The following is a 21238-nucleotide window of genomic DNA, read 5'->3' as shown; positions in this document are numbered from 1 at the left end:
AGGCCCATACTTCCCCTGGTTCCCCTGTCTAGGTGCCCATGAAGCCTTCACCTCCAAAAGGCCCTCAGTCAGTCACTTACACCTGAGTATTAAAGCTAAGAGTGAGAGTCTGCCTTTTTACTAATGCTCCCTGTGTCCATGAGTGTGGAGGCTAGAGAGAAGGCTGCATCTCCACTTGGGGAAGCCCAGGCTTGAGGGGCAGTACAGGGAGATGTGTTTGGCCCTTGGCTAAAGGCCTCTGCTAACCAGGAGATGGCCTGAACTGTCTGGGCAACAGTAGATTGTTCCCCGGATTCATTTGTCTGGGAAAAGCTAAAAGAGAAAAGACATAGAGCTAGAATAAGAGTTCAGGGTCTCAGTTTCAATACCTGTAAAACAGTGACAATAAATGTATACACTTCATAGAATTACCATAGAAATAAAATGAGATAAATACAGTTAATACGAAATACTTAACAGCAGTTTCAACATGGCAATGAATTAATAATTATTACTCAATTAACATTATGATGAACACTAATTGATACAAGTCCTGAATATTCCCTTTGGCAACAGTACAATCATGTTGTGAAAAGACTAATACATGGGAAACAATTAGTACACTATCTCATCTCTAGATGATTAGCATCTTGAGATTCTGCTAGACTGCAGCCAACATTAGGAATATTTGGGTTCCTGGGTGCCTTACGAATCACAAAAGCCATTCACTTATGTCCTTTCATTTGATTCCACAACAACCCAGGAAATGAAGAGGGTTTGTTTGTTTTCTTACAGAAAAGAAAATTTCTGGTGAAGACGAGACACCTAGGAATGTGAGTCACCCAGCTAAAACAAGGCCAAGATGGAATTTGAATCTAAGCTTTGTATTTTACCTTTTTCTTAGTTTTTTGTATTAGAGTCAATGTTTCAGGGAAACGTGATGTATACACAATAGCTACAAATAACATCAAAACGTGTGCTGTAGGGGAGGAAAGCTAATTTGCCCTTTTCAATTTTTAGGTGTGACCCCATAATAAAAGAGAGATTAACAAGAAAAAAGCAAACAGAAGTTTACTAACATGTATACCTCATGTATACACAGTAAGTACTCATGAAAAAAAAATTGAGTAACACCCCAAGATGACTTAGAATTCAGACTTAAATATCATTCTTAATAGGGAAAGGGGATGGGAGATGTAGGCCTCTTAAAGGAGAATAAATGCCTTTGAGGCGAAAGGAATAGGCCCTAGAATAATAGATGGGAGGTATAGTGAAAGTGAAAGTCACACAACTGTGTCCTATTCTTTGTGACCCCATAGATTGTAGCCTGTTAGGCTCCTGTGTCGATGGAATTCTCCAGGCAAGAATATTGGAGTGGGTGGCCATTTCCTTCTCCAGAGATCTTCCTGACACAGGGATCAAACCCGGGTCTCCCACACTGGGGGCAGATTCTTTACCATCTGAGCCACCAGGGAGATGTGATAGTTTGTGACAAAGTTGGTCTGGGTATGGTCTCGACTTCTAGTCTCCTCTCCTGTGATGAGTCAATCTTTCCTGTTCAGTGTAATTCCTGGGGGAGGGCATTTATGACAATCAAGTTTCTTTTGGAAAATCTGTTCTTAGGCAGCTAATGGGAGTTCAGAGAAAGTCGGCCTCTAAGTGACTACAGCTCAAAATTATCAATATGCCAAAGTAGCATATTCTGGAGTGGCATTTTCTATGACCTTTCAGTACAGTAGAAGGGACCTCTCCTAACCTCAACCCCCAGTAAGTAACACTTTTACATTGCTTCTTAGTCACATTCACATAAGAATATAAATTATAATAGGTTTCACAAAATGATATTTACTATTTGTGATATACTCTGATATTTTTCTCTTCTCTTCTTAAAAAGGGGGAGGAAAAAGGTGATCTCTATCAAAAACCAATTTCATAACCCACTAATAAGTTACAACCCACAGCTAAAAAAACAGTGGCTAGAGGACACTACAAAGGATAAAGTAAAACTCATCTTATGTTTTAAAGTCAGTATTTTTCGGAAACATGCCTTCTGAATTTCTCTATTCTTGCACACACAACCTGACGCCTTTGTGGGGAAGTGATACCCATGTGAATAGCAAGAGTGGAAGGCCTATTGTGGAGGATGACAAAGAGAAATGCAGGTTGAGCCTTGTGGGAGCTGAGAGGGAAAGGAATTGAAAATTGAAAGTTTGTTCAATTCCAGCTGAACAAACAAGGGAACCCATCCCATAGGAGGTGATATTTGAGGTGGGTTCTCAAGAATATTTAGGATTTGAGACATGTTCAGATTGGGGGCTAAGGAAGGTGGTATAATCCAGGCAGAAGGGACAGTGAAAACAAACGAACATGTAAAAGGGCAATAAGGAAAAGTGAGCTTTTCATGCTGGGGACATTAAGGACCAGTTTCAGGGACCTCAAATGCCAAATTAGGGATAGGCTAGGTTTACATAAGGAAATGAACAATGATGTTTATAACAGCATTTTTGTGATGATGGGGAATTGGAGCAAATGTGGGTGCTTTTCACTGGGAGAGAGGGGGATAAGTGTGCTGTTTGTACTTCTTGAAGTTTAATGCAGTACTTCAGTCAACAGAGTGCACATTTATATCACAACATGTATAGCAAAGAGAGATACAGATGTTTTTTTGTGGGAGTAGAGAGGCAAAGGTCAATGTTTAAAATATAGGTTAGAAAGGGAGAAAATAAAAAATAGAATAAAATATAAAACACAATACCACTTAACATGCATTCTGAGAAAGTAGACATTCGCTAGGACTGAGAAAGTAAAAAATCTGTTCTGCCATTCATCAGGCTGGGATAATCTAATCAAAGAATTAGAGGAAACACAAGTCCCAAGGACATATAACTGTAGCTACAAAGAATCAGAATCCCCTTCTTTATGTGACCACAGCTTTCTTATTCACTGAGAAACCATGGTCTTTTAAAAACTTTGGCTGTGTGAAATCGTATCAGTAAGAATGAAATATCCTCTTCCTGTCCAAAGGACCTAAATCACTCTAATGCAGAGACGCAGCCTTGGTTTTCAACCCAGTTTGTTTACTTGCTAAGTGGTGTCGACTCTTTTGCGACCCCATAGCCTGCCAGACTCCTCTGTCCATGGGATTTCTCAGGCAATAATACTGGAATGAGTTGCCATTTCCTTCTCCAGGGTATCTTCTCCACCCGGGGATTGAACCCAAGTCTCTTACGCCTCTTGCTTTGGCAGGCAGATTCTTCACCAATGAGCCATCAGGGACTAGATAATAATTATTTTTAAAATAAGTAGATACAATCTTCTTATTTTCAATCACCCATATTAAATGAATGATTAAACCTAGTCTCCCTAGTCACAGGGATAGTCTTTCAGCTAGAGGTCAATTTTGCAACCTGAACAGAGCTGCCCCTCAGGCTTACTCCCTTATGCCACAATCACTGATTAGCCATATTGTGATCAATGTTAGCCTCCCTTTTAAAGGACCAGAGTTACCCAGACCATGTTGTACAACCAAATATGACTAAGAATTGCTGATAGAGTTTTGAGTTTTTTACTTTCATTTTTTTTCTTTTGAAGGCGAAACTATGTCAGTAAGGCAGGCCACTGGAGGTTTGTGAGCAGGTAGGTGATAAAGTCAGGTCTGTGCTATAGACTACTACTCTAGTCACAGGACATAAAATGGATTAGAGAGGTTTTGAGCCTAGGATAACAGAAGTGAAACCCTAATACTTTGTCCTACTCGAATAGAATAGGTATTTGTGTATATGTCTTATCCCCCTTCTGAATTCCTTCCCATTTGAAGGCAGAAATTTTAGTGTGGAACCATCATGACACAAAGTTGGAATGCATTAAAAAACGGAGGAAGGTGGCTTCCCTGGCAGTCCAGTGGTTAAGACTCCATGCTTTCACTGGAGTGGGCACAGGTTCCATCCCTAATTGGGGAACTAAGATCTCACTTGCCATGTGGAGAAGCCAAGGGGGGGGGAACAAAAAAGGTGGAGAAAGACTGGAAACAACACAACTATCCATCAAGTGACTGAAATTATCAATTGTGGCCATAAAATGCAATACAACTCACCAATACAAAGGAATGCACCTAAATATGAATCTTACGCTGAGTGAAAGAAGCCAGATACAAATGATACCCATTGTATGATACAAAATATCTATAATGATATAAAGCAAACCAGTGGTTCCCTGAGGTCAGGAACAGAGCCAAAGGAGGACACTGATGAAGTGGGCAGGAGGGAAGAATTCTATAAGGAGCATGAAGAAACCTTTTGTGGAGGGGGGGGGGGGAATGGATATGTCCATTATGTTGATTGTAGTGATGTTTTCATGGGTATATACACATGTCTAAACTTAACAAATTGTATTTTAAACATGTACAGTTTATTGTATGCCAATTACCGCAGTAAACCATTTCTTTCTGTTACTATTTTTAAAGAAGAGATGAAGGTAGAGAAATTAATTGAGAGGTGTCATTTGGGGTGGTGGAAGATTATGGCCTTGGCTTGACAGCAAGCTCTGGCCAAGCCAGAAAGAAAGAGCAGTGCAGTATGGTCCTGGGAAACAGCAAATGGGTTTAGGGGAAGGCGACTAGAGCAGAAAACTGTATGTATAGCAGTAGGAGATAGAGCTGCGAAGAAGGAAGAGGCAGATTATGGAGGGCCTTGAATATCAAACTGTTTTAAAGTGTACATTGGGTTGTAGTTCCACCACTTACTTCCAAAATGATCCTGGACAAGTTATTTAACTTCTCTGAGATTCAATTTCCTTTACTTATAAAATAAGGACGGAATGTATCTTAAGTGGTGGCTGTGAAGATTAAATGAGGCAATGCATGTAAACCACTCAGCAGAGGACAAGGTAAACAGTTAAGTGCTCAGTAAGTAGAAGCAAGTATTATTATAACAAGTATTGTTATTAACTCCAACTTGGGCTTCCCTGGTGGCTCAGCTGGTAAAGAATCTGCCTGCAATGTGGGAGACCTGGCTTGATCCCTAAGTTGGGAAGATCCCCTGGAGAAGGAAATGGCAACCCACTACTGTATTCTGGCCTGGAGAATTCCATCGACTGTATAGTCCATGGGGTCGCAAAGAGTCTGACACGACTGAGCAATTTTCACTTCACTAAGCAAATGTATAGAGATGTTTGAGAAGGAGAAAGAAAAGACCAAAGAGGTTCTTTAGGAGAATAAAACTCACCATCAATAATCACCTCCCCTCCAGAGTTAAAATATCAACTCTAGCACTTCTTTCTCCTTCCTCACTTTGTAACTTCCTTCCTAGTAAACACCATGCCCAGGAGGAGCCCACAACCAGTAACCAAAGCTCTCTTATCTTAGTAAAAAGTATTTCAGCTGGTGAGCCCTATGACTATGGGGACAAACTAAACAGAGTTGAGCTATGGCCTCTGGAAAATGAGAGCCCTCCACACACTTTCAGCCACCACCTCCACCACAGATGTATACCCACGGTGCATCCTGAAATTAAAGTAGGTGATATTTCTCTTTAATTTTAAAGCATACTTATTTATTTCCCCCCAAATACAGGTTTTTGGAGAGGGATCTTCCTTTCTCAAGTCCCTTAAACATTGACCTAAGAGTCTATTCTTTGAGCATTTCTGAGGAGAAGCCTTTCTATGCCTCAGTTTCCTCACCTGTAAAGTGGGAGACAATAATGGTAACTATTTCATAAAGTTCTTGTGAGGATTAAATAAGTCAATACATGTGAAGGACCTAAAACATCTGACAGACACATACTAAGTACTCTGCAGGTATTTTCTAAACTTTGTTAATAACTTTATTTTTTCTATTTTATTTATAGTGCTTCTTGTTTGTGGTCATGACCTTTGTTTCATTTTGTGCTCACGCACTTTTCAGTTACTAAGCATTAATAGTGTCCTCCTACCAGACTATTTCAGCCCCACTACCCTTCTGGAGTAGAAGCAAATTTGGTTGATAGTTTATAAATATTCACCTTCCAGGTCAGAGGCACTCAAACATCTCTATACGTTTGCTTAGAGCCAGTAGTGATTTTATCTACTTCATTTAGTTGGAAAATATATTACAGATAAAAGAATGCAGCCAAGCTTTTTAATTAACTGGTAAATTTATTAATAACAATAGCATATACACACATTTGAAAACACACATGTAAGAAACATTAAGATTTATTCAGTCTCTGATAATGTCTGGAGTCCATTTGGATTCATGAAACACCTGCAATCAACTCCAGGACCCCTTATCCAAAAGCAGAGTTGAATAACTGATCAGATCATCAGTGCCATTATCAGCAGAATCAAGGCTTGGACAGAAAAATACAACATTCCATGATTATAGTGAAATAAAACTAAAATGCAATCGTCCTTGCATCTGAGGGTACAAAGGTGGACAATGTTAGCTACATGACCAGTGGATCACTCACTCTCAACCTCATTTTTAAAGAAATATTAACATTCTCTCTTTTTTTTTCTCTTTCTGGGATCTTCCTGGATCAGGGATCCAACCTGTGTCTTCTGCACTGGCAGGAGGATTCTTTACCAGAGCCACCAGGGAAGCCCGAACCTTGTCTATTTTATAGGGTCTCCTGAAGAGTAAATGACACTGTTAATATAAATGAAAAGTTCATCTCAATGGGGAACAAAAGATAAGGATGGAAGGAGGGTGTCATAAATGAAAAAAGGAAAAGGATCTTCTAGTGAGCAACGTTCTGAATTTAATGCAAATCCAAAGATTAGACCAAACTGAAAAGCATAAAGGAAGGACTTAAAACTGCCACCTCCTCCTTAGCGCACACACACACACACAAATACAGCCCTCCTCCCAGCTGTTGCCCTGAGGTGACCATAGCCAACTTGGGAAAGGAGCTCCGAAACATTTCCATTTTCATCATGTCTTCCCATACACCTAATGGAAATGAACCGCACCCATCCATCCACGAAGGCTATTTTTAAAAGAAGAGGGACAGAAAAATCAATTCAACAAATACTAATTCAGTAAGTACTTAAAGTGTCCACTGTGTGCCAAGCACTGGTTGGTGGGGACAATATAGAGAAAAACCAAACCAAACCAATAAAGTTTCTGTTAAGGTCTTGAGGAAAATGGTAAACAAGAAAAAAAAACTAATAGCAAAACAATTTCTGACAGCTGCTAGGAAGAAGATAAAATAGTGAGGGACCAGAGACAAGGAGAGGCACAACTTCCCGAAGGTGTCTGGGAGGTGACGTTTGAGACCAAACTAAAATGACTAGTGCCTTGCAGTGACTTGACGCCGAAATATTTCGAGAAAAGAGAATTAAAAGCAAAAATGATCCACAAACCAAGAAATAACAGGAATTTCACAGCGCCAAAGTGAGCGGCGCAAACCTAGAACCTATGAATTCCAGAGCGGCGGGAGATTTTGAATATTCATGTCCAATCAGGGAAAGGCTGAGACCAGGCAGCGCGGGCTCAGTACGAAGTATCCTGAACCGCTGGTGTCCACAAGAAGCCACATCGCAAGGGCGTAACTGGTGATCCGGCACCCACGCGGCTGCCAAACTCGCAATTCTTCAGGGCTGTGATGCAATGTTCGGAAAGACCCGGGCTTGGTCGTGTCCTGGGGTCCTTTCTTAAATGTGGATAGCTGGAATCACTCACTTCGTTTTGGAACACCGGTGAAACGTACCCAACAGAGCCACCAGGACACAAGTCTAGTAGCAGTCTCAGTATCCTAATTTAGAACTGACTCATACGAAAGCTAAGCAGCAGTGAGGGTTAAGACGCGCCCTAGATTCAAAAGCAAAGCCAGTCACGCGCCAGGAATCTCAAGTCATAAGGGCTTAAAAAGCTACGTGTGTCATCTTCCATTACTTTTAGCCAACTAGAGTAACTTACTTTGTGAGGAACTGAGGAAAAACAAGTGAACAAGGCTCTTTTCTGGTGATTAGGTGGGTGGCTCTGAAAAGAGCCTTTGGAAAATCAAGCGGCTTTGCGCCTCGTGCGAGCGCCGCGTACCAGCAAGGACTCACTTGGAGCTGGTGTACTTGGTGACCGCCTTGGTGCCCTCGGACACGGCGTGCTTGGCCAGCTCGCCAGGCAGCAGCAGGCGCACGGCCGTCTGGATCTCCCGGGACGTGATGGTCGAGCGCTTGTTGTAATGCGCCAAGCGCGACGCTTCGCCCGCGATGCGCTCGAAGATGTCGTTGACAAATGAGTTCATGATGCCCATGGCCTTGGACGAAATACCGGTGTCCGGGTGCACCTGCTTCAGCACCTTGTACACGTAGATGGAATAGCTCTCCTTACGGCTGCGCTTGCGCTTCTTGCCGTCCTTCTTTTGGGCTTTAGTGACAGCTTTCTTGGAGCCCTTCTTGGGCGCGGGAGCGGATTTTGCCGGCTCAGGCATTGTAGAACAACGCCGTTTGGCAAAAAAAAGAGGTATGAGAATGGGCGGGCCTAATCCATTTATAACCACCGTATGCAAATTAAGGCTCCAAAAGTCTTACATTCCCATTGGTCCGCGGAGAGACCTTACGTTATCAGTAATAGCGACAGAACAACACCGACTCTTAACCTTATTGGCTGTTTCAGGAGCCAATTTAGGACCAATGAAAAGCTCGTTCCTGACTCCACCCCTCGGAAAACTTATAAAGGCTTTCCAATTGCTGATCTTTTTTAAGCCGAGGGGCTCTGGTCTTTAATCGTACTACTCGTATCTTTAGTCATGTCTGGTCGTGGAAAGCAGGGAGGCAAGGCCCGCGCAAAGGCCAAGTCGCGTTCGTCCCGCGCAGGCTTGCAGTTCCCGGTAGGGCGAGTGCACCGCCTGCTGCGCAAAGGCAACTACGCTGAGCGGGTGGGGGCCGGCGCGCCCGTCTACATGGCGGCGGTTCTGGAGTATCTGACAGCCGAGATCCTGGAGCTGGCCGGCAACGCGGCGCGAGACAACAAAAAGACGCGCATCATCCCTCGTCACCTGCAGTTGGCCATCCGCAACGACGAAGAGCTGAACAAGCTGTTGGGCAAGGTCACCATCGCCCAGGGCGGCGTTTTGCCCAATATCCAGGCCGTTCTGTTACCAAAGAAAACCGAAAGCCATAAAGCCAAAAGCAAATAAAGCCTTTTCAAAGTAAGCCAAAGAACAAAGGCTCTTTTTAGAGCCACCCAAGTTTTCAAAAAAAGAGCTAATGCGCTATTTTGTGATCAGCCCTTTATTTTGACACTTTGGTGGTGGCTCTTAAAAGAGCCTTTGGGGTGAGTGGGGATGGTATCAAGCCTTTTAATTACTTATTCTTGCCAGGCTTGTGACTCTCCGTTTTTTTGGGCAATAAGACTGCCTGGATATTGGGTAAGACACCGCCCTGGGCAATAGTGACACCCCCGAGTAACTTGTTGAGCTCTTCATCATTTCTCACGGCCAGTTGCAAATGGCGAGGGATGATGCGCGTCTTCTTGTTGTCTCGGGCGGCGTTGCCCGCCAGCTCCAGGATTTCCGCGGTCAGGTACTCCAGCACTGCCGCCAAGTACACAGGTGCGCCGGCCCCCACCCTTTCGGCGTAGTTCCCTTTGCGCAGCAGGCGGTGCACTCGCCCTACGGGGAACTGAAGGCCAGCGCGGGATGAGCGCGACTTGGCCTTGGCCCGAGCTTTGCCTCCCTGCTTTCCGCGGCCTGACATTACTGCTAAAACTGCAGTTACGGCTTCTTTTTCAAGGAGAAGGATATGGCAAGGGTAACCAATTTGATGTAATTTATAAGAGCTACCGGGAGGGGCGAAGGGAAGTGGTTTGATTGGCTAAAAGGGGAGTCCGATCGAACAGCCAATAGGAAAGCGAAAAGCAGACTCTTCGTTTGCATCTTGCGCTACGTGGAAATGACGGCTTCTATAAGTACCTACCAATCGTTGTGAGCCACATTAAAGCCCTTTATTTGCATGCCAGGATTTTTAAAGTGAAGGCTTTCAAACAAGACGCTCTTCTGTTTTGCTTTATTTACTGAGTGGCAATATTTTTCTGGGTTACGGGTGGTAGGTTTTTTCCCGGTTTACACCAAGGGAAATCCTAAAAAGGGTCCTAAAGGGCTGCAGAGAGCCTTTAGCAAATGCAGTTACTCCCACTCAAGGGCCTTGGAACCTTAAATTACTAAGTTCCTCTTTTCCTGGCTCGTCAAAGCCAGACTACCTTAAAAAATACAGAACTACTGAGGCTTTTTCTTTTCTTTCAATTTAGTTGTCTGCGGTGTGGCTTCGCCCCATCCCCACCCGTCTCTGTTCCTCAGACTCCCGTTTAACCGAGAGCCATTTCCTTCTCAGGGGATCTTCCCGACCCAGAGATCGAATCCGGGTCTCCAGCATTGCAGGCAGGTGGATTCCTTACGGTCTGAGCCACCAGGGAAGCCCAGAATAGAATGTCATCCTCCTCTTGATCTCCAGGAGGCGTCCCAAACCGCCTTCAACTTGAAGGCGTCTTTAACTTGGCATTCAAAACGTCGCCCTCCGTCCTTCCTCATTCTGTTTCTTTTCCTCTGCCCGTGTTTAAATCCCATTGTTAAGCTCGGCTCTGCCTCCCTACTCGCCCTTTCCGCACATTCCATTCTTCACTCTTCCTGAAGTCGTACCCAATTCAGTGCTTTCAACTAGTATTTGTTGCAGAAGCTCAGGCCTATATACCTGTTTACTGGATGCTTCAACCTGTCTGTCCCAATAACTCGACCTATCCAAGAGCAAACTCATCCAGTCACCTGCCAACCCCCGCCACCCCCCTACCCTCGCCAGCTCTCCTCTCTTTGTTCTTTCCCTGAATTGTTCCAACAGTCTGCCCGGTACCTGAGCTAACATCTACAGTTTCCTGCATCTTACAGCATATATTCATGAATATTCCTGAATATTCATTGGAGGGACTGATGTTGAAGCTGAAACTCCAGTACTTTGGCCACCTGATGCGAAGAACTGACTCATTGGAAAAGACCCTGATGCTGGGAAAGGTTGAAAGCGGGAGGAGAAGGGGACGACATGAGATGGTTGGACGGCATCACCGACTCAATGAACATGAGTTTGAGTAAACTCCGGGAGTTGGTGATGGACAGAGAGGCCTGGCATGCTGCATCCATGGGGTCGCTAAGAGTCAGACACGACTAAGAGACTTCACTTTCACTTTTCACTTTCATGCACTGGAGAAGGAAGTGGCAACCCACTCCAGTATTCTTGCCTGGAGAATCCCAGGGACGGGGGAGCCTGGTGAGCTGCCGTCAATGGGGTCTATGCGGTCGCACAGAGTCGGACACGACTGAAGCGACTTAGCAGGGGCAGCAGATTATTTTTAATACCTAATACAATGTAAATGTTATGTAAATAGTTGTAAAATGTAAAACTATGTACATAGTTGCCAAGGCAGGGCAAATTCTAGTTTTGCTTTTTGAAACTTTCTGGATTTTTTTTTTTTTTCAAATATCTTCCACCCACAGTTGGTTGAATCCTCAGGTTCAGAACCCGTGGATACTGAAGGCCGACTGAAATTGTTTCACAAATACGGAAACCAAGGCTCAGAGGAATTTAGGCACTTGCTGAAGGTCACACAACCACTTACAAAGACATAATTAGAACCAAAGTCAGTTCAGTTCAGTCTCTCAGTCGTGTCAGACTCTTAGTGACCCCATGAATTGCAGCACGCCAGGCCTCCCTGTCCATCACTATCTCCCGGAGGTCACTCAAACTCACATCCATCGAGTCGGTGATGCCATCCAGCCATCTCATCCTCTGTCGTCCCCTTCTCCTCCTGCCCCCAATCCCTCCCAGCATCAGACTCTTTTCCAATGAGTCAACTCTTCACATGAGGTGGCCAAAGTACTGGAGTTTCAGCTTCAACATCATTCCATCCAAAGAACATCCAGGACTGATCTCCTTTAGGATGGACTGGTTGGATCTCCTTGCAGTCCAAGGGACTCTCAAGAGCTTTCAACACCACAGTTCAAAAGCATCAATTCTTTGGCGCTCAGCTTTCTTCACAGTCCAACTCTCACATCCATACATGACCACTGGAAAAACCATACATAGCCTTGACTAAATGGACCTTTGTTGGCAAAGTGATGTCTCTGCTTTTCAATATGCTATCTAGGTTGGTCATAACTTTCCTTCCAAGGAGTAAGCATCTTTTAATTTCATGGCTGCAATCACCATCTGCAGTGATTTTGGAGCCCCCCAAAATAAAGTCTGACACTGTTTCCACTGTTTCCCCATCTATTTGCCATGAAGTGATGGGACCAGATGCCATGATCTTAGTTTTCTGAATGTTGAGCTTTAAGCCAACTTTTTCACTCTCCTCTTTCACTTTCATCAAGAGGCTTTTGAGTTCCTCTTCACTTTCTGCCATAAGGGTAGTGTCATCTGGGTATCTGAGGTTATTGATATTTCTCCTGGCAATCTTGATTCCAGCTTGTGCTTCTTCCAGTCCAGCGTTTCTCATGATGTACTCTTCATATAAGTTAAATAAGCAGGGTGACAATATATAGCCTTGAAGTACTCCTTTTCCTATTTGGAACCAGTCTGTTGTTCCATGTCCAGTTCTGTTGCTTCCTGACCTGCAGCCTCACTCAAAGTCTGTGCTTTTTATCCCTCCAAGCCCATTGCTTCACTAAGGAGATTATGGGCTTTATGAAGTCATTGTGCCCAGCCTTGCTTCCTCCCTCTATTACAGAGGGAGGGAGAGCTGGAGAAATAGTTTAGAAAAGAAGATGCTAATTCTCTAAGAGTATAGTTTTATTTGTTTATTCAAAAACAAATATTTATTACCAGATGGGAAACAGTGGAAACAGTGTCAGACTTTATTTTTTTGGGCTCCAAAATCACTGCAGATGGTGATTGCAGCCATGAAATTAAAAGACGCTTACTCCTTGGAAGGAAAGTTATGACCAACCTAGATAGCATATTGAAAAGCAGAGACATTACTTTGCCAACAAAGGTCCGTCTAGTCAAGGCTATGGTTTTTCCAGTGGTCATGTATGGATGTGAGAGTTGGACTGTGAAGAAGGCTGAGTGCCAAAGAACTGATGCTTTTGAACTGTGGTGTTGGAGAAGACTCTTGAGAGTCCCTTGGACTGCAGGGAGATCCAACCAGTCCATTCTGAAGGAGATCAGTCCTGGGTGTTCTTTGGAAGGAATGATGCTGAAGCTGAAACTCCAGTACTTTGGCCACCTCATGTGAAGAGTTGACTCATTGGAAAAGAGTCTGATGCTGGGAGGGATTGGGGGCAGGAGGAGAAGGGGACGACAGAGGATGAGATGGCTGGATGGCATCACCCACTCGATGGACGTTAGTTTGAGTGAACTCCGGGAGTTGGTGATGGACAGGGAGGCCTGGCATGATGCAATTCATAGAGTCGCAAAGAGTCTGACATGACTGAGTGACTGAACTGAACTGAAGAGCCAGGTGGAGGGAATAAAGGACTCTTGATTTAAAGGTGATGAAGACATGGTCTCACCCTTGAAGTGGTCACAGAAAGGAAGTGAGACCAAGGTCAAAGCACAGGACACAGTGCTTCAAGTCTATCAGCAGACCATGAACAAAGAGATGTGGGTACACTGAGGCTATATGTGTGGGAGTAGGGAAGCTTCATGAAAGAGGAGGTGATATCTCATGGAACCATGAGGAGGACTTTGTGGGTCAAGAGAAGACTGAAAGCATTCTAGCCAAAGGCAACTTTATGTGCAATGGCTAGGAGCTGTGGGACGGCCTGGTTCATGTCATGAATGATGTGCAGCTCAGTGTGGAGGGGGCTGAGGGTGGAGCTGGGGAAAAGTGGAAAGGAGTATGGTTGGAATGATACAGTGGAGCTCGAATGCACTAAATGTTTGATTAACTAGATTGCCTGGTTAGGAATTCAGTTGCTTTCGGTTAAAAATCCCAGAGGTGTTCAAGGGGATAAGATCCAGTCTATTTGTGAAGGTATTTGGCTTTTACAAATGGCCTACTCTGTTATATATTTTAATAGCTCTGGTAAGAATGCTGGGAAAGGAACTCCAGGGAACAATAGATAGTAATTGAGGCTGATGTAATTTGTAGGGTATTGGCCTATCTGGACTTATCTAATAAGGATTTATAGCTAGATGAAATCTAAAGTATTAAATCTAATTCCACACCTCTCACATGCTCTGTAGCTCTCACTCTAACTCTCCAGCTCTCCCTCTCTCTGTAATAGGGAGGAAGCAAGGCTTGCTTCATGAAGCCCATAATCTAGTTAGTGAAGTAGTGTGCTTGGAGGGGTAAAGAGCACAGACTTTGAGTGAGGCAGACCTTGGTTCTAATCATGTCTTTGTAAGTGGCTGTGTGACCTTCAGCAGCAAGTGCTTAAATTCCTCTGAGCCTTGGTTTACTTATTTGTGAAACAATTATAGTTGGCCTTTGGTCAACAAACCACTCTCCAGATGCTAGCTATCAACAGTAGACTGTGGTAGCCAGAGTGATAGAAGATACAATAGAAGTTCATCAATTAAAGAAAAACAATATACCCTACCATAACAGAGTTGTTAGAATAAATGAGAATTAAATACAAGGAGCCTGGTACAGAGCTGGAACCTGAGAGCCCAAAATTAGGAGGCAGAATAACTTAATGGTTAAGAGTTCAAATTCTGCAGCCTGACTCCTGAGTTTGCTTACTAGATCTATGACCATAGACAAATTAATGTATTATCTAACCTGTAAGGGTGTCTGCTTCCTCAAAATGGTAAACCAAAAGTACTAACAGTAGCTACTTCACAGACTGTTGCAAGAATTAAGAGTTCATTTAGAATAGTACCTGTCACCAACAAAGCATCCTCCCACCATTCCCCACCACTGTCACTGGATTAGCAAATTACAAGGCACTCACCAAAAACAAGTGCTAAAGATTCCATCTCTTTAACATCATTCTAATTGTTTTACTTCTCTCTCTAGCTCATTTCCTGTCTTCACTCAGATTATCTTTCACCAGACTACTGCTAAAGGCTCTTCTATTCTTCGCTTGCATTCTTTTCATTCCCCTAATATATTCACACACTAGCCAAAGTGATCTTCTAAAGAAAATCTTATTTTCTCACTTTATACCTTTTCCCAGGTGATTTCACTCCCTTCCTTCCCACTTTCCCACCTTCACCCCACTGCACATGATCTTATTTCATCTTCAACAACTCTTACATCTCAGATGCCAAAATTAATAAACAAAATCTTAACAAGAAACAGAATATTACATAGACTCAAACATCTCCTACAACTACAAATGGAAAATAAAAATTTTACATTTTTTTTCCTGAGAGATACCACCTTAATCAACTGATCAGAATTATCATTAACAATAGGACAAAGCGAATTACATGCCTCCTATATAGTTCAGTGAGAAGGATTCAATACCACTTCTGCAGTTTTCCTGCCAAAAGTGTATATCCTAAATCTGAATCAGAAAGAAACATTAGAGAAACCCAAATTGAGGGATATTCAACAAAATAAATGGTCTGTGTGTGCATGGTAAGTCACTTCAGTTGTGTCAGACTCTGCGATCCTATGGACTGTAGCCTGCCAGGCTCATCTGTCCATGGAATTCTCTAGGCAAGAATACTGGAGTGGATTGCCATGCCCTCCTCCAGGGGGTTTTTCCCAGCCCAGGAATCAAACCCTGCATTTCCTGCATTGGCAGGTGGGTTCTTTACCACTAACACCACCTGAAAAGTGCAGATGGTCTGTACTCCTCAAAAATGCCAAAATCATGAAAGACAAAGACTAAGGAACTATTCCAGATTAAATGGAGGCCATAGAGACATAACAACTGAATACAGCATGTGATCCTAGACTGGATCCTGGCCCAGATTTTTTTTTTTTTTCATTTTATATAAAGGACAATGGGACAATGAAAAATTTTCAGTAAAATCTGTAGTACTGTATCAATGTTAATTTCCCAAATTTGACAATTATACTGTAGTTATGTGAGAAAAAAGTTTTTACTAAGAATGTATTAGCAAATATATATTAGAGCTCTTCAGAGAAACAGAACAAAAAAGATATATATGCAGAGAGTAAGAGCAAACAAGCAAGAGAGAGAGAGAGATTTATTATAAGCAGTTGGCTCACATGATAATGGAGGCTGACAAGTCCCTAGATCTGCAGGGTGAGTCAGCAAGCTGGAAACCCAGGAGAGCTGATTGTGTAGTTACAGTCAAGCCTGAAGGTCTGAGAACCAAGTGACGCAGTGCTGCAGTGCCAGTCAAAAGCTAACAGGCTGGAGACCCAGGAAGTGCCAGTGTTTCAGTTCAAGTCTGAAGGCAGGTAAAAAGCCAGTGTCCCAGTTCAAAGAACTGGGACAGGAAATAACTCTTTTTCAGAGAGGGTTAGCCTTTTTGTTCTGTTCAGGCCTTTCACTGATTGGATGAGACCCAGCCACAACAGGGAGGGCAATCGGCTTTACTCGGTCTACCAATTTAAATCTCATCCAAAACCATCCAGAATAACATTTGCCCAAATGTCTGGGCTGGAGAAGGCAATGGCACCCCACTCCAGTACTCTCGGCTGGAAAATCCCATGGATGGAGGAGCCTGGTGGGCTGCAGTCCATGGGGTCGCTAAGAGTTGGACACGACTGAGCAACTTCACTTTCACTTTTCACTTTCATGCATTGGAGAAGGAAATGGCAACCCACTCCAGTGTTCTTGCCTGGAGAATCCCAGGGACAGGGGAGCCTGGTGGGCTGCCGTCTATGGGGTCACACAGAGTCGGACACGACTGAAGTGACTTAGCAGCAGGAGCAAATATCTGGGCACCCTGTGGCCCAGTCAAGTTGACACTTAAAATTAACCATTGCAAGTAGTTAGAGGTAAATGGGCTCTATCTCTGAAGCTTACTCTCAGATGGTTCAGAAAAAAATTATATATGTGTAGATAGATAAGAAATAAAGCAATCATGATAAAATGTTAATATTTGGATAATGTGGGCATCAAGGTGAGCAGTATACAGAATTATTTGTACTATTTGTAGTTATTTGTAATTTCTGTAGCTCTGAAAGCACTTAAGAAAAAGTTAAAAATAAAATGCATACACACACAGAACCATATATCCAACATGACATCTCTTCTTGGATATCATAAAGACACTACAAACTCAAGTCCAAAAAGAATTGGACACCAATCTCCCCCTTCCCCACCCTTCCAACCCTTCTTCCAAAATTCTGTATCTTAGGGAACAAATGCCATCCATCTTGATGCCCAAAGCTGATAATTATCCTTCATACTGTCCCTCCCATAATTACCCACAATTTCTTTCCGTCTCCACCTCCACCACCACCATGGTCCAAGACATCAACATTCTCACCTAGATTGCTACACAAACCTCTAAACTGGTCTTCCTGCTTGTGTCATTACCTCCTTTATAGTTCTCACACTGAAGCCAAGGAACTTTGCAAAATACAGATTTAAAGATGGCTAAATGCAATGCATGATCCTTGACTGACTTTCAAAAAATAAAGGCACTAATGAGACAACTGGGGAGATTTGAATATCAACTGTATATTAGATAATAGTATTGAACAAATGTTAAATGTCTCAGGTGTGGTAATGGTATTGTGGTTATATAGGAAAATGTCCTTGTCTTAGAAGATATATGCTGAAGTATACAGCAATGAAGTATAAAGATTTTCAACTCTCAAATGATTCAACAAAAATGGTAACAGTTTTTATTTTTATTATGTATACACATATGTGAAGAAAGCTGAGCGCTGAAGAATTGATGCTTTTGAACTGTGGTGTTGGAGAAGACTCTTGAGGGTCCCTTGGACTGCAAGGAGATCCAACCAGTCCATTCTGAAGGAGATCAGTCCTGGGTGTTCTTTGGAAGGAATGATGCTGAAGCTGAAACTCCAGTACTTTGGCCACCTCATGTGAAGAGTTGACTCATTGGAAAAGAGTCTGATGCTGGGGGGGATTGGGGGCAGGAGGAGAAGGGGACGACAGAGGATGAGATGGCTGGATGGCATCACCGACTCGATGGACATGAGTCTGAGTGAACTCCAGGAGTTGGTGATGGACAGGGAGGCCAGGCATGCTGCGATTCATGGAGTCACAAAAAGTCGGACATGACTGAGTGACTGAACTGAACTGAACTGATACACATATTCAAAGAGATTAAAAAGCAAATATGGAAAAATGTTAGTAAATATAGATGAAGGATAAATGGGGTGTTCATTATACTAACCTTGCAATTGACATTATGTTAAAAAAAATTTTTAGTGTGATAAGGGTATTTTTCTATAAGAGAATATCCCTTTTATTAGGAGGAGATATGTATTAGAGTACCTAGGGATGAAATGTCATGCTATCTGCAATTTATTTTCTGAAAAAGTATACAAATACACTTTTTAAGTATACAGGTATACATAAAGTACATGTTCAGTCACTCAGTCATGTCCAACTCTTTGTTACCCTATGGACTGTAGACCACCGGGCTCCTCTGTCCACGGAATTATCCTGGTAAGAATACTGGAGTGGGTTGCCACTTCCTACTTCAGGGTAGCTTCCCCAGCCAGGGATCGAACCCCGAGTCTCTTGCATTTCCTGCATAAGCAGGTGGATTCTTTACCACTGGGCCACCGGGAAAGCCTATATATATAGAGAGAGAAGGCAATGGCACCCCACTCCAGTGCTCTTGCCTGGAAAATCCCATGGACAGAGGAACCTGGTGGGCTGCAGTCCATGGGGTCGCGACTGAGCGACTTCCCTTTCACTTTTCACTTTTATGCATTGGAGAAGGAAATGGCAACCCACTCCAGTGTTCTTGCCTGGAGAATCCCAGGGACAGGGGAGCCTGGTGGGCTGCCGTCTATGGGGTCTCACAGAGTCGGACACGACTGACGTGACTTAGCAGCAGCAGCAGCAGCAGCGCACAATAATTATGTATTCGATAAAGGAAATGGACTTCCATTTTCTTGTATATAAAAGTGTTGGGCTAGATAGAGGAGCCTGGCGGGCTACAGTTCATGGGGTCTCCAAGAGTCGGACACGACTGAGCGACAAACACTGCTACTGCTGCTATTCCGGGAGACCTGGGTTCCATCCCTGGGTGGGGAAGATCCCCTGGAGAAGGGCACGGCAACCCGCTCCAACAGTCTACCCTGGAGAACCCCATGGACAGAGGAACTTGGCGGTCTGCAGTCCTTAGGGACGCAAAGAGTCGCAAAGACACCACTAAAGAGACTGAGCATACACGTACGCACGCACGACCTCAAGAGACAAACAGAGACTACAGTTCCCGGGAGCCCTCACCTGCCTGGTCTATCGCGTAGCGAGAACTCCATTTCCCAGAGTGCCTCTGGACGCGAGATCTGCATTCGCCCGGCTTGTCAGGAGTTCCGTCCCAGAGAGGGAACTGCGGTAGCCAAGCCTGAGTACGAGGTAGAAAGGGTCCAGTTTGGGGTTCAGGGAGGGGGCACAGGGACAGCGGCTCAACCAAAAGTCCGGAGTTGCACATACCCTACTCTTGGAACCTCCAGCTCATTCTTTGCGAATCCCCTTAGAAGCGCGGGCTCTCTCTAATCATCGCCGCCCTTCAGCTGCTCTCGGCGGAGGCCACAATCTCCCAACGTCACACAGAGGAAAGGGGCGGTGCCTCGCATCTCACTGGCGTCTAGACGGGCTCCCAGGGTGGACGTTGGCCGGAGGCGGGGGCTAGGGTGTTTGAGACGCTGGTACCAAGAGCGAGGCCCTGACCCTCACTGCTCCCGTCTTTGTCTCTGCCGTAGCCGATGCTGAGTGGGCAGCTGGTCGTACGCCTGTTCTCCATGGCCAGCCGCGTCTGTATGTCCCGGGGCAGTGCGGGATCAGGGGTCATCGGTCCCGTCGAGGCTGCCATTCGCACGAAGTTGGAGCAGGCCCTGAACCCCGAAGTGCTGGAGCTGCGTAATGAGAGCGGCGGCCACGCGGTCCCACCGGGCAGTGAGACCCATTTCCGCGTGGCGGTGGTGAGCTCTCGCTTTGAGGGACTGAGCCCGCTACAAAGGCATCGGCTCGTCCATGCGGCTCTGTCAGAAGAGCTGGCTGGGCCAGTCCACGCCCTGGCCATACAGGCGCGGACCCCCGCCCAATGGAAGGAGAACCCTCAACTAGACACAAGCCCCGCCTGCCTGGGTGGGAGCAAGAAAAGTCGAAACTAACCCTGGACCTGGAGAGAGGGAGGACCAGGATTCAAGCGGGTTTCGTGAGAATAAACTACTGGGGCTTTCTTCCATTTAATACAGTCTGGTATTTGTTAGAAACGAGTAATGTAATATGCCCGTTTAACCAGCATATGCCTATTCTCAGGAGAGAGTAATTCATTTCACATTAAGGTTAAGCTAAGAAGAGGGGACAATCCCTACTATTCAGGAAAAGCTGCCCAGTTGTTTCATTTCATTTATTTTTTTTTTCTAATTTTATTTTATTTTTAAACTTTACATAATTGTATTAGTTTTGCCAAATATCAAAATGAATCCGCCACAGGTATACATGTGTTCCCCATCCGGAACCCTCCTCCCTCCTCCCTCCCCATACCATCCCTCTGGGCCGTCCCAGTGCACCAGCCCCAAGCATCCAGCATCGTGCATCGAAGTTGTTTCATTTTAAATTGTGACTAATGAATCGCCAGACTTTATATAAGTTACTAGTAATCCTGTACATTAAAAGAGAAATTATCATATGAGGTGAATTGCAGTGGTGTTAATGACCTGCTGTCAGTGCTACAGATGTTCTTCGGAAAAGAAAGATACTTGAAGCCTAGGCATAGTCAGAAAGAGCTTCGTTAAGCCAGAAAAGAGAGGAAAGTTGCTGCTAACAGGGGAAAGAGCCCAAGCAAGGGCAAAGAAGCTGGACTGGGCAGAGTTATTGGACAAAACAGCAATTACGGATGCGTTTGAACTTCAAACTTAGGGGATGTTTGGCTTTCTAACAACCTGTCCATTTCCAAAAGGATTTGCATTTCTCATGAGGAAAAAAATCTTTAAAAAAACAAACACTAAAGCAGTGAAAAGATTGTAACCTAGGAAATCAGTATAGAAGATGGAGAAAACTTTACAAAGCCCTTTTTCTTATGAGCCTTCCAAACGTTGTCATAATTCTGAGGGGAACAAGTAATGTCTAGATAAGCAATTTTCTGATGATCTCTGTGTAGAGATCGAACTTGGTAAAGAAAAGGCTTGGTTAACATTTATCCACCATTTCCGGCTAAGGAGTTTAGACTGCATCTGGTTGGGCGGTAGGGAGTCATCATTGAAGAGTTTTGAGAA

At 44.1% G+C, this 21238-nt stretch overlaps 4 protein-coding genes and 1 long non-coding RNA gene across 6 annotated transcripts; 2 read left to right on the top strand and 3 right to left on the bottom strand.

The window, feature by feature from the left end:
- Positions 1-6088: 6088 nt before the first annotated feature.
- On the bottom strand, positions 6089-8429 carry H2BC21 (H2B clustered histone 21). The gene has a single exon (XM_019956590.2). The coding sequence runs from the start codon at positions 8382-8384 to the stop codon at positions 8004-8006; it is 381 nt and encodes a 126-aa protein (XP_019812149.1). The 5' UTR covers positions 8385-8429; the 3' UTR covers positions 6089-8003.
- Positions 8430-8645: 216 nt separating this feature from the next.
- H2AC20 (H2A clustered histone 20) lies at positions 8646-9104 on the top strand. The gene has a single exon (XM_019956584.2). The coding sequence runs from the start codon at positions 8703-8705 to the stop codon at positions 9090-9092; it is 390 nt and encodes a 129-aa protein (XP_019812143.2). The 5' UTR covers positions 8646-8702; the 3' UTR covers positions 9093-9104.
- Positions 9105-9258: 154 nt separating this feature from the next.
- On the bottom strand, positions 9259-10619 carry H2AC21 (H2A clustered histone 21). Its single transcript, XM_019956578.2, has one exon. It carries the CDS (start codon positions 9649-9651, stop codon positions 9259-9261), a length of 393 nt encoding a protein of 130 aa, XP_019812137.2. The 5' UTR covers positions 9652-10619.
- Positions 10620-17650: 7031 nt separating this feature from the next.
- LOC109555699 (uncharacterized) lies at positions 17651-19721 on the bottom strand. Of its 2 annotated transcripts, none has more exons than XR_002180292.2 (3): positions 19452-19721; positions 19245-19362; positions 17651-18085 (listed from the first exon to the last, which is right to left on the bottom strand). It is a non-coding gene; the product is annotated as an uncharacterized lncRNA (long non-coding RNA). The 2 variants fall into 2 exon arrangements; XR_002180294.2 differs by having other exon boundaries at positions 17651-18027.
- Positions 19722-19723: 2 nt separating this feature from the next.
- Positions 19724-20210, top strand: BOLA1 (bolA family member 1). Its single transcript, XM_019956571.2, has one exon. It carries the CDS (start codon positions 19724-19726, stop codon positions 20129-20131), a length of 408 nt encoding a protein of 135 aa, XP_019812130.1. The 3' UTR covers positions 20132-20210.
- Positions 20211-21238: the final 1028 nt, after the last annotated feature.

The sequence above is a fragment of the Bos indicus genome, chromosome 3, assembly GCF_029378745.1.
Source record: "Bos indicus isolate NIAB-ARS_2022 breed Sahiwal x Tharparkar chromosome 3, NIAB-ARS_B.indTharparkar_mat_pri_1.0, whole genome shotgun sequence".
NCBI lineage: Eukaryota > Metazoa > Chordata > Mammalia > Artiodactyla > Bovidae > Bos > Bos indicus.
The sequence above is the reverse complement of the archived record's forward strand: the minus strand, read 5'-3'. Positions and strand labels throughout refer to the sequence as shown.

Coding starts and splice junctions, on each gene's coding strand:
- H2BC21 (XM_019956590.2), bottom strand. CDS start 8,384: ATGCCTGAGCCGGCAAAATCCGCTCCCGCGCCCAAGAAGGGCTCCAAG.
- H2AC20 (XM_019956584.2), top strand. CDS start 8,703: ATGTCTGGTCGTGGAAAGCAGGGAGGCAAGGCCCGCGCAAAGGCCAAG.
- H2AC21 (XM_019956578.2), bottom strand. CDS start 9,651: ATGTCAGGCCGCGGAAAGCAGGGAGGCAAAGCTCGGGCCAAGGCCAAG.
- BOLA1 (XM_019956571.2), top strand. CDS start 19,724: ATGCTGAGTGGGCAGCTGGTCGTACGCCTGTTCTCCATGGCCAGCCGC.